Raw genomic sequence first — 13,252 nt, 5'->3', positions numbered from 1 at the left:
GCCAAACATACAACTTTCCAAAATCTGTGCTTGCCCATTCATAATTCCTGAGAGCAAATGCTTTTAATGGCTCTTTTGTTTCCCATGGGTCTTACCATTTTAGTTAGTTAATAGCACAACCTATATCTCTTAAGGATATAAACAATATAAACATTATCCCCTTTCAATTAATTTCTGGGAAAGGTGGTAGTTTCTAGCTGTAACAGGAGCATTGATGGGTATCTTACTAAGAAAAAAGGTAAGTGCGCATATTAAACTGCCTAAGTCTGGACCATGTTCTGAAGAAGAATTAATAAAAATAACCGCCATATTATTTATGGAAATGTAATGAAAGAGGACTGTTCTGTAACCTACTTTTTCTGACAAAATACTGGATTGACAATGCATCACAGATATGTGGTGGGCACAGAGAATCATTATGATATTCAGGAAAGAAATTCTGTCAACCCCCTTCAGTTTTAGATATACCTTTCCATGAGAGGTAGAGGTTATCAACACTATGAACTCAATTTTTTTATCTCAACATTTGTGCCACTAATTGTTGGCCATAGCAGGTCGGTAAACGGTGGCAGTCAAAAAACACTCTAATTGGTCTTCAAATGGCAATTGAAGAAAATATCAAGTAAAGTAGACAAACTGGTGCAATTTTAATGCTGCAACCATATGCTTCTTTTGCGCTCATAAGGACTTATTAGTTCTGTGATTGGCTTGCATATTATTGAAAGCTGTCCACATCTTTTTTCTTTCTGTTACATTATAAAATATATAAGTAGTATACAATAATTACCAGAAATGAGGAGTAAAATGAGACTACAAAGAGGGCACATCGAGACCCACCACGCAGTAAGGCAGTTTTAGACAATTAAAGTTAAAAAAGAAAACTCAAAAAGTATTGAAGACTTTGTATAGATAGATTACCCTAATAACCAGTTTCCCTATCCATTGATTAACCTAATTTTTAATTTATAATCACTAGTAAATGATACATGATGCTTGTGGTATCCCACTATGCAATCACCAATGATGGCCACTAAAAGTTTTAATAGATATAGTAACAATAAAATAATACTATGGAAATAATGCAAATTCATTAAAATATACAATAAAATGTTAAGAATAGTTTACAGCCAACATCCTAATAATTACATTAAATAATGCACAGGAACGACTATCTTCAAGAGCAATGAAGCCATCCTAAGTAAAAAATTAAATTTGCCCATCTCCATAATTCTACTATGATGAATTTGACAAGAAAATTTAAATGATCACATGTCAATAAAGCCATAACTTAACCCTTTGAAATTAAATATTTTTCAAAACATTACATTTTTCCTCTTTGTTTAATTAAGACATTAAGTTAATGAGTAAAATATTATAAAACTCCATCAGCTGCAGATTTCTCTCAGCTATGAAACAAAAATGATGATTACTACCACAATGACCTACCTGCAAGCAGCATGCCCATATCTTGGTGCAGGTCTCACATGCTCTTCTTTGTGTTTATTTTCTTCTTCTGAAGTTAATGGAGCTCTGCTAGCCCCTTCCACTTCTTTATCCGTTTTTAACTCCCCTCGATCAATTGCAGCATGATCACTGACTTTAAAACCATTCTCCTTATTTGCCATCCGCTCAACTCTAGTTTTGGCACGAATACTTACAGTTGAATTACTCGTCACCGAAAATGTCAATTCACGGGATAATATAGGTGAGATTCCATGAGGTGAAGAACTATGTCCTACATTGATTGGCTGACTAAGGTTAAGTACTTCTTCACTCGTATCTTCTTCCCTTCTTCCTTTATCATCCTCCTCAGAAATACCATCAATCAACTCCCAACGACTGTCATAAAAATGATACACCCACAACTGACCAGATACTTTATTGAGATCAAAACCACCAAAAACAAACAGTGAGTCCACTTTTCCTCCAATATACACAGCTGAATGGGCAGCCACATGAGGACCTCGAGATCGAGACAGCCAATGCCACCTGTGTAAGGATAAAGGAGATGAATGCAAAATATAAAATCCATGAACTGCACAAATTAGAGAGTAACATAATATTGCATAAATTTTTGCATACATATACCATATGTGAAAGCATTGGGTGAACTCCACATCACCTATCAAACCAACCATTGGGTGTGTTTATATATGATATGGATTTTGTTCCATTAAAATGTTTGGAAAGCTAGAATGCATTTCATACATGTTAACAAGCATGGAATGCAACATAAATGACACTTTTCAAACAGCAGCCATTAATATTTTATACATACTTTTAACTAATAATAATTGAAGATTTAATTCAATCAGTTTTGCAAAAATATTAATAATTAGAGTGAGAGAATTAAACCATAATTAACTACAATAATAATGATATCCACATTATGCAATGAGCCCTTCTATTTTGACATAATTTTAAGTAGACTTATCCCAAATGCATAAGGCTGCGTAGGTTTTCGCGGTGGAGGTTTGAAGAATTCTGCATTCTTGGGTTTCACCCACAATTAATTAGAGAGGCACTTGAGATCACAAAAAACCTAGAGAACATTAACAGAGATGAAGGCTACCATCTCCACAACACGTGGAAGAGAGTTCTCCGGACACGGACCAATCAGCGAGCAGCCACTAGACGGGACCACTTATATAAGGGTGGCAAAATTCCGAGTCCCTCATCTTCGACCTGAAGACGCCGAATGCAACTTCCGCGAAACTGTTGTCAGAATCAAACAACGACGTGGTGAAACCCGAGAATGCAGAATTCTTATCCCAAATGTCTTAAATCAAATTATAAGCCATGATATTCATTCAACATATCATCATCCCTCCCTATGGAATACAATCTTGAAGTGTTGGAAGGGCTTCTGCATTCTGATGACCTCTAAGAGTTGTGCTGGTGGGAGCAGTGATACTTGCTCCAGGCAGGGTATCCCATACCAGATTGGTTCTGTGAGGCATCTGATCCCAGTGGAGAGGCCATTGAGTGATTATGTCACATGAAATACAATATTGATGAAGGCAACTGGCAAACACCTCAATTACTTATACCACGACTTCAAGGATGGATTTGATTTTATGATGAAAATGAGTCCTGGCACTTGGACTCATTTGGGACTTGGCCCAATTAGCCATGCCAAGCAGCTGAAGAGGCAAAGCTTACACAGTTGTCATCTCACAAAAGCCTTACAATGCAAAAGCAACAGCAGCATCACAGAAGACACAAATAAGGACTTAATTTGTTAGAATAGGAACTTGGAATGTTAGGACAATGTTGAGGACAGGAAAATTATAAAATATAAAGCAAGAAATTGAGAGATGAAATATTGATGTTTCAGGGCTGGGCAAGGTGAGGTGGAAACATGATAGGGATTACTGAAGTAATAGTTATGCATGGTATGGATAAAAAGTATTGGGGACAATTTTTTCCTGACGTGACTGTTTGTCGCAGCATGCTTGTACCATGCAGGCTCAGTGGCGGGGGGTCTAAACTTCAACACCAGCCAAGCACCAATCGTCTGCAAGCGCTCTTTCAGGCTAGACCATGTTTTTAGTGGACCCCTGTTGAGTGACTCGATGCAAATGGTAAAATACAGCAAACGGTTGAACAGCAGGCACACCAAAAAATGTTGTATAACACTGGAGAAATCCAATGCAAAGAGATTGGGCATGATTTGTCAAATCTTCAAGGATGAAAGCATGACACAAACTACACTTTTTAAGTGGCACAAGCTCTTCAAAAATGGCCGAGAGAGTGTGGAGGACGAGCCCTGGGCTGGACGGCTGTCGACGCCAAGAACCGAAGACAACGCATAACTTTTGCAAGAAGGGCTGAATTCAGACGTCGCGATGTGTTGGTTAAGGGTGCAAATGATTGCAGATCGTAAAATTGGCGATTGGAATGATCTGTGGTAAACTCGTCCCAAAGGTCTTGACTGTCAACCAAGAGCAGAGTCTAGTGTCTGCTTACAAAGGCCTACTGCGACGACAATGTGATGATTCCCTAACCCTCTTAATGTCCCGACTTGGCACCAGCAGTTTAATTCCCATTACTATTAGCAAAATCCTCCCTCAAAGGACACCACCATAGGACCCTTAGTGCTATCAAAGAAGCTTGCACACATAACTTCAAGGACCTTCCAGAATCCACCTACTAGGGTGCCTTCAAGTTGTAAAAAAGCCACCGGAAAATTTGTGTCGATGCTCAATCATGTACTTTGAAGAATTATGAGGCATTGTAGCAATATCTGATAAAAATCTATTTCTCCAAAACGTTTCCTGATACTTTTTATACAAACCTTGCAGAGTAACATACAGCGGAAGGGAAGTGAGAGATAGCAACAATATCGAACCAAAACATAGGAAAAAGCATAGTAAACATAAGCAAGCAACTGATAGAATCTTATAAGTAGAAGCATAAGCTGAACCAATTAACTAGGTCACTATACCACCAAGCAATCGTAGGGAGGAAGAAGTCAACAGGATTAAAGATCAGGTAGTAGACATAATTGTACGTGTTCCTTGAGGAAAACATCTACAATTGGCACTTTATTGTAGGCAAATACGAGGGTCATCCGGAAAGTAGTACCCGTTCGTGCCGCATTAAGTGCTGACGACGCGAGTAGCCGCTGGACGAGGTCAGATAGCTTCAGTGGCTTGTCTGCCTTCTCTGAGCCAAGTTGCGTGACGCTAGCATTGCCTGTGTTGTTTCTGTGATTGTTTACAATGTTTAAAAAAATTCAGAACGCCGCCAGTTGTGAAGTGAGGGCAGTGATTAAATTCCTCAATGCAAGAAACGTTCGCCCATGTGATATTCATCGCCAATTAAAGGAGGTGTATGGAGACAATGTAATGGACGAGTCGTCTGTTCGGCGGTGGTGTCGCAACTTCAACATGGGGAGGGGGAACACACACGACGATGAGCGTTCGGAGAGACCGTCTGTCATTACAGACCAACTGGTGAGCTCAGTTGACGAATTCGTGAGGAACGATCGACCATCCACCGTATAGCCCGGACTTGGCCCCTTCAGATTTTCATCTCTTTACAAAGCTTAAAGACTTTTTGGCAGGAAAAAGATTTGACAGCGATGAAGAACTTAAAGAAGGAGTGACCCTGTATCTCAATGAGCTGGCGGCGAAGGACTATGCAGCAGGAATACAGAAACTTGTCACACGTAATGACAAATGCCTTCATTTGCTTGGAGATTATGTTGAGAAGTAGTTTAAAGTATCCTCTTTCAAATAAAATTTTTTATGTTTGTTAATATTTACTTTTGTCTTTTTATTTCACGAACGGGTACTACTTTCCGGATGACCCTCGTAAAAAAAAAAAAAGATGGTACTGAGGTACAGGGCTACCGATTAGGAAGAAAGCATTACAGATCTGCAGTAGACTGGCGTTAATCATCAACAACACTTGGTTTGGACACCAAAAAAGGTATAGGTATACATGGAAAATATCAGGAGATTCAGGAAGTTTTCAGTCAGATTACATTATGGTTAGGCAGAGATTTAGGAACAGTATGATCAATTTACAGTTTCCTGGGAGCATGTGCTGACTCTAATCACGATTTAGTACTTAAGAAGTTATAGTGTCCAATTCAAAAAGATAAGGCAGGGAAGACGTATTTGGAAATGGTACGAGGGTAATGCCAGAAGTACCCAACCCTAAACAGAAAATACAACAATTTTGAAAAAAATGTATTTATTATTCAACATAATTTCCTTTCAGCTCTATCCACTTCCCAGCGATTTCCAATAATTCTGATGCCCATTTTACAGTAAGAACCATCTTGCTCCTCAAAATAGCCATTAACTGTCAACATCACTTCTTCACAGTTGGAAAATCTTTCACCACCGAGCCATTTTTTCAAGTTTGTGAACAGAAAATTATCCGAGGGCACTAAATCTGGTGAATAGGGTGCATGAGATAGCAATTGAAACTGTAATTCATGAATTTTAGCCATAGCACTAATGGATTTGTGAGCTGATACATTGTCTTAATGAAACAACACTTTCTTCTTAGCCAAATGCTACCGCTTTTACTTAATTTCTTCGCTCAAACGTTGCAATAAGTTCGCATAATACTCACCATTCCTAGTTTTTCCTTTTTCAAGATAGTCAATGAAAATTATCCCACCCACATCCCAAAAAACTGACGCCATCACCAGTTCTCCCTTTTGAATCCTTTATTTTGTTTGTTCTTTTGTCTCAGGTGTGCAATAATGGACTCACGTTTCATCCATGGTTATGAAATGCCACAAAAATTCTGCTTTGTTGCAGTGAAGCTTTGCTAAACATTCAATTGAAACATCTTCACGACACTGATTTTGCTTGAGTGTGTGGAAACACAGTACCCATCTTGCACATAGCTTTCTCATGCCCAAATTTTCAGTTAATATGCGATGTACCGCACTTTTTGAAATGCCCACTATGTCTGCTAGCTTGCGCACTTTCAGTCGCCGATCATCCAGTATCACTTAGTTGATTTTCTTCGGCTTTTTTGGAGTTGCCACCTCATTTGGCCGACCAATGTGATGCTCATCTTGTCATCTTGAGAGCTCCTACGGCCTCAGTTAAACTCTGCTAACCAATATCTGTGGTAAACAAAGGAGCAGACCCACCCAGAGTAGAATCCTGTTCAGCTTTAATATTAGTTGGGCTGAGGCCTTTCAAATGAAAGTATTATATCACATAAGAAGACCAATTTTCTCCATTTTCACAAATTCACTGTAAATGTTCACTATTGATGGCTGACAAAAAAATACTAATAAACAAGGCATCTTCAAACTTAAACATATGCTTTATAGATTGCATACTTTCTAATGGAGTGATATTTTTTAAACTACCACCATCCCTAGGTCAGGCCGGGTACTTCTGAGACCACCCTCGTACGTAGACACATTAACTGGAATGGCAAGGAAGGAATACCAGCAGGCTTCAGAGAAAATCATGAGGGAGGGAGAGGAACTGAGTACTGTCGGAGAAAAATGAATACATATCATAAAAGGGGAATCAAAAGCAGCAAATAATCCATAGGAATTGTAAATAGGAAAAGGACAGAAACACGTGGATTAGAGAGGAGATAATTATAATAATAAACAAGACAAGAAAATGAAAGAATATAAACACAGAGATAGGAAAAAGGAAGCACAAAGAGAAAAAAATTAAACTGAGGTAGGCACAAATGGGGCAAATGAGGCATGGTGGAAGACAGTGTGAGGATGTTGAAAGTTTACAGAAATAGGAAGAAATTAGTGAGCTGCACAAGAAGGTAAAAACTGTCAGGAAAAAAAAAGGAAATATCGTTGCAAATAATCAAAGATAGGTCAGGAAAAATATTATCCAAACCAGAGAAGATTCAAAAGAGATGGAAGGAGTGCACAGAAGAACTATAATGTAAAGAGGTTATTGGTGCCATTAGGGATGGATGGAAAAGGAGAAAGGGTGGAGAGAAACCTGGTGTTAGCATTAGCCTGCTGTCAACAAAAGGCACCAAAGGATCCACAGCTTAATATCTCATCCAATAGACAGCATACTCACTTAGCCCCCCAAGTAGGGATATAAATACCACTGAAAAAGAAATGCGGTCTCCAGGATTCAAACCCTCTCGGTGAGAATCTAGAGCACTGGCCACATCCTGATCCATATTGGTTTTAGCTTGTGTAATAAATTTACACAAAAAAGTTATCCACATAGCAACATAAAATCTAAAACTGCAAAACATGTTTGACCTATGGAATTAATACTTTTATTAGATTCATGGGTGATGCGGTGGAACTCTTCCAAAATAACAGAGACGACGACATAAGTGGAAAATTGTAATAGTCTTCGTCTCTGTAAGAGGGAACTTTGATTGCTTAACTGGCTAAAGCACTCGGCCCGACATCAAGGGATCCGGGTTCGAATCCCAATCAAGGTCAATGATTTTTACACTCTGACATTGTTGCTTTGAAATGCATATTAGCAGATTACTACATTAAAGAGTTACTGTCACAGCATCTACTGCAGTTTCTTGGAATCTGATATTAATACTTTTTCCTTTAGCAAAAATATATAAAAGGAATGGAAATGCATATAAAATTTAAAAATTATGCTTGAATTAAAACAGATTCAAACTTCAATTTATTTACGAGTACATTAAAACAGTATTTTTTTCAAATAAAAATCTATTAAAAGAATTAGCTTATCCAATAAATAACCCAGGGAAAAATACAAAAATAATGAATTTCAGAAACATACTCATAACAAAATTTCAGACAACCTATCATTGAATATCGAATCATGCAGCATATCACTACTTACTTCATTGAAATTTAAGAGATAAAATATATCAATAACTGAAATCAACAACTCACCTATTTCCACTCACATCCGTACTTGCTAAGCTACATGACTCTCCTGAATATCCTTTGCTACAAATACACCTTGCTTCCTTATACTTCTTCACCTGATGAGCTGTCTTAGGATTAGCCAAGGAGCAAATTCCATGTCCTTCACTCACCCCACAATTATCTGGACATAATTTAAGAGAACAATCTATCCCGCCATATGGTATGCTGAGCCCATTGCCATCTTCTAAACCACAGTTACACTTAAAATTTCCATCTTTAAATTTATCAACACAGACTCCATGGCCACTACAATTTCGTGGGCAGTTGGTGATTGAATACTCAGCCTGGAATCCATCTAAAACATAGTTGGTATCACTGTACAATAGTATCAGCATCTGGAAAGAGATTTCCGAACATTAATATGTGACTAAAACACATTGCAATACATTGAACTGTTTTTAAAAATGAGTCTATTTTCTTCCTGCTTAAATTTTTGGGGGAAATCATGGCCATTAATATTTTAAAGAAGGAACACAGGAACTAACATAACCTAAATGAAACAACATTCTTAATTTTTCTCTACCTAATTAAGATAATTCACTGAATGCAATTACGGGGTGACTAAAGATATTTGGATTTAAATTTCCCTGATTTGAAATTTTTCCAAAAAATGTGATTTTCAATAGTGTCAAAGAGCAGATTGTCATTTCAATTAAATAAGAATAAATTAAATAATTATAAAATAAAATACATTATAGATTTTTTTACAGGGCAAATAAATATTGTCAAATTACAGTAAATTTTAACTTTTCCAAGAGAACATTATCATCAATATAGTCCAGCTTAAAAATAGGAAGTCTTTCCAAAGGACCAATTTAGGGTTGCCTACTACAATAGAAACAATCTAAGATATACTTTTAATAGAACAAAAGACAAGCGTGCTGGATAGATAAGAAAAAAGTGGGGTGTACAAGTCAAAATGTACTGATTGTGACACCACATATGTAAAGCAGACCGGGAGGTCCTTCCGAACAAGAGCGGAGGAGCACAGGAGAAGTTTCCTTCCCCGGAAACCATCCCACTCTCACTTCGTGAGTCATCTCCTGGGAGAGGGACACACAGGTGGCACTTCATCCCTGAAATCCTACACCTTATTTGAAAAAGATGTACCAAGGACATATTAGAAGAGCTAGGAGAGCTAGAAGAGCTGAGATAATATGACAAGTGGAAAGAGGTCTGTCCTAAATGAAATTATTTTTCAAACATATTCCCCTCTGATGGCAACCACTCTCTTATTTAAGAAAATGCCTTGCGTCCCCTAACCATGAACCTTCCTGACTACATCTGTTCTCCCCCCCCTGCCTAAACTCTCCTAGGACCTTACCCTCCAGTCTCACCATCACCCACTGCCCCCAGCCCCTCAACCATCCCCACCAACTTCAACAAATTCCAACCACCTCTTTCCCCTCTTCACCTCCACTCATATATATATATAACCGACCTGTATGTGTACCTTTGTGCCTGAGGATGATGCCCATGCATTGAACCTAGTTGTACCAAATAAAAAATTTATTGGAAAGATACATTGAGCTTTTTTATACTTCAGTTCTGTGGATGATTCTTGGAACTACCTTTGCTGCAGTTGAAATTAAACTTATTATCCTATAGTCCTCACATAAAGCTGCTGCTTTACACTTGCTTTAGAATCAGGATCAAAATGTATCAATGGAAATCTTCTTTTGACATTCCTTCTTCATAAATACTGTATTTAAGTTCAAAGAATCCCACCCTTTAATTTATGCCTTAAATTTTAAGTAATTCTACGTAAATATTATTTATTACTACTCTTTTTTTTACTTTACCTCTCTTAGCACTTTTAGTGCTCCCTCATAGCTTTTCTACCTGCCTTTCAAGTACTCCTGGAGCCAAGCTATCCTCATCAATATAGCAATCTCTTTCTATTATAAACTTGACATCCTAATATCTTTACCATTAAGCTCTTCTGTGTATTCTTTCCACAGTCCACGTATTTGTTGTGGCTCTATTAATAAATTCTCTATCTCATCTCTTTAAGTAGGTATAGTTTTTCCTTTGCTAAATCCTGACAATTCTCTCAACATCTTATAATGAACCTCTACTTTTCCTTGTATTTGAAAATTTTCCATATCCTTGCACTCCACTTTGGCTATATTTCCTTTTCCTAATTAGTTCTTGCATAAGCTTGTTGCTTATCTCTCCATACATACTTCTCTTTATTTCCATACTAGTTATGTATTCATCCATTTTCCTCTGTTGTCCACTCCCTCATGCATCCATCCAGTGGATATTGATTTCTAAATTCTCTTTCATTCCTAATGTTTCTTTTGCTGCTCTTTCTATCCCATTCTTAAGCTCAACCCAGCATTCCCCAACCATTTTACTCCTAGTCCTTATTTAGACATTCATGGAGTTTTTCCAGGCACTCTTTCCTTCTACTCCGGTTACAACTTCATGATTCCAATTCGGCTACCTTCGACTCCTTATAATCATTTGTAATTTTACTTTCTATTTCATGACAGCAAAGTTATGGTCCAAATGTGATTCACACCCAGGAAGCTGTGTGATTTGTTGAACACATTCTAAATCTCTGCCAGCCATAACATAACCTAACTGGTATCAATCTGCTTCTCCCAGCATGTGCTAGCTATTTCCCATGGTATAAAACTATAATATGTCTTTAGTGAGTGAAGCCTGGACGAAATCAAGCGTAAGCATATATGCCAAGAATACTTGGTATTTTTGTTACTGAAGCAGTCCCAGAGGTAAACCCTCCTCCTACACCATTGACCTCTGTTCAAGAAGCTGTTGAAGGCTAAAGGTTGTATTTTCTAAATTTGTACCTAGTCAAGTAAGAATAGAGGAGCATTTACATTCCATTAAATGGTAACAATTATAAATAAATGAAAGGACTAACTTTGTAGTTCCACACGAACGGTTCGTGTGGAACTACAAAGTTAGTCCTTTCATTTATTTATAATGAATCGGTTCCATAAAGTTACGCCAGAAACCATCAATTATGGTAACAATTAAATGAACACCTACCCCATAATGGACACCTACCCCTCAAAGACAATTTTTAAATCCTCAACAACATACTATGGACACTAATGGAACTAAGAACTCAATTGATGACACTTGAAATACTGTTCATGGATTCTCTGGCAGAATAGAATGGATATTTATAGAAATAAGATATCTCAAAAACTTAACCTTAGAGCTGATTATTCATCCATATGGGAATTTATTAATTTCTGCTCCCATAATTTAAAATCTAAGATACCTTGAATGCAATAATAAGTATTAAATATTACCAATATAAAAGTAAACACAGCCAAAGAATTTATACAGTGAGGAAAAGTTTGGGGCAAATGCGTAACTCCGCCTCTTCATAATGAGCATTTTCCTATATCAAGAACTTTTTACGATGCCAAAACTGGCGGCTATTAAGAGGCTTATAGGGCATGGGGGCTTTAAATTTCAATTAAGCAGGCTTAATATTTAAATAACGGGATAAGGTCTGGAGACCCTATCTCAAAAGGCTGTTTATAGTGAAGGGGCCCTCAGAATTAGCAGGAGAGGACCCACGAGGGCATGGGAGGGGCCTGAATTGGGAGAGGAGTGACTACAGGAATGATTTAAAAGCAAAGAAACAAAGGACACCTGAAGAAACATCCTGAACTGAGGAAGAAATTCAATCAATGACGGAATTATATAAAACTTGAAATAAATTAATATCAATAATATGATTTTATATTGACTTACTGTATTACACAGTTCTTCTTTTATTATGAGAAAAGATGATTGGTGGGAGATAAATAGAAGTGTTTGCTACATTAAATACTGAACTCACCGCTCCTGAAGTTGCAGTAGTGATTTGAGGCTTTGTCCGTCCACTGAAGCTAGCGAGTAGGGGCGAATTGAACGAATCTCCATCATGGACAAAAATGTAGTCATAGGAACACTCTGTTCCCATCGATGTAAACGACAAAGTAATAAACTGTTTGCTACTGTTTGCTGGAAGTGTCATGAAAGTAGATGGATTCATATTTTAAATAATAACCAAGAATATGTTTAAGGTAATAAGTGTCCCGTACTATAGAAATAAATCCCTAGGTAAAATCACGATAGTAACACAACAAAACATGTCATACCTTTAATAAGCCACTCGCAGTGTGAATCTTGAGTGTAATTGGAACCAGGGGGTCCATCTGTTATGATACCCCAGGAGTCAGTCAATATTTTACGGCTGCGATCGCAGGGACTCGACCCATGAATGCTTCCTCCCACAATACCGAGAAAACTTAACACGAAGGTCAAAATAAGGTGGCAAATGGAAGAGCGCAAAGTGATTCTCTTTGAAGTAAGACGCTGAATGTTGAGTAATTTCTTCTGTAAAAATTCATTTTTACACCTCTTACACCGATCCTGCCCTCCTAAGAAGTACATTTCCGCAGTGACGATAGCTTTATTCTACCATGAAGACTTACGAACTAAAGACAATGATAGTAATGTGAGGATACACTCCATTGCTCTTCAAACCGATAAATGCATTCGTAACATAATTCAAATTGTCACATTTGAGGCCATTTTTTCGCGGACGCCTATTAGTGGCTCACAGTGAAATAGAAAACGTTCTTTAAGTCTACAGTCAAAAAAATGCAATCATATCTAATACATTGGAGAAACAAATAACTCAGCAAAAAGCAATTACTTTAAAAATGATACAAAATAAAAAATTCATCATTACAATTTTTCGGCCTAATAACAGATCTGAATCTGAAGTTTCTGGGGCGTATAAACAACATTGTTTTCAAATTTATCAGGTGAGAACAACGATTAGCGTAGCGCCAACATATTGGACGCCATTACGATACTATTGTA

The 13,252-nt window shown here is 37.5% G+C and overlaps 1 protein-coding gene across 1 annotated transcript in view; it reads right to left on the bottom strand.

Annotated features, from left to right (window-relative positions):
- Positions 1–13,171, bottom strand: part of Megf8 (multiple EGF like domains 8) — a 109,146-nt gene extending 95,975 nt beyond the window's left edge. The window contains exons 1-4 of the mRNA XM_071591137.1: positions 12,523–13,171; positions 12,222–12,385; positions 8,357–8,727; positions 1,447–1,989 (exon numbers count right to left, since the gene is read on the bottom strand). Of these exons, the coding sequence (XP_071447238.1) occupies positions 1,447–1,989; positions 8,357–8,727; positions 12,222–12,385; positions 12,523–12,817 (1,373 nt within the window). The 5' untranslated portion in view covers positions 12,818–13,171. The remainder of the gene's footprint in view (positions 1–1,446; positions 1,990–8,356; positions 8,728–12,221; positions 12,386–12,522) is intronic.
- Positions 13,172–13,252: the final 81 nt, after the last annotated feature.

Source organism: Hetaerina americana, unplaced genomic scaffold, assembly GCF_022747635.1.
Source record: "Hetaerina americana unplaced genomic scaffold, ioHetAmer1.1.p SCAF_1, whole genome shotgun sequence".
Lineage (NCBI taxonomy): Eukaryota > Metazoa > Arthropoda > Insecta > Odonata > Calopterygidae > Hetaerina > Hetaerina americana.
Note: the sequence above shows the minus strand (reverse complement) of the source record. Positions and strands in the feature narration are given on the sequence as shown.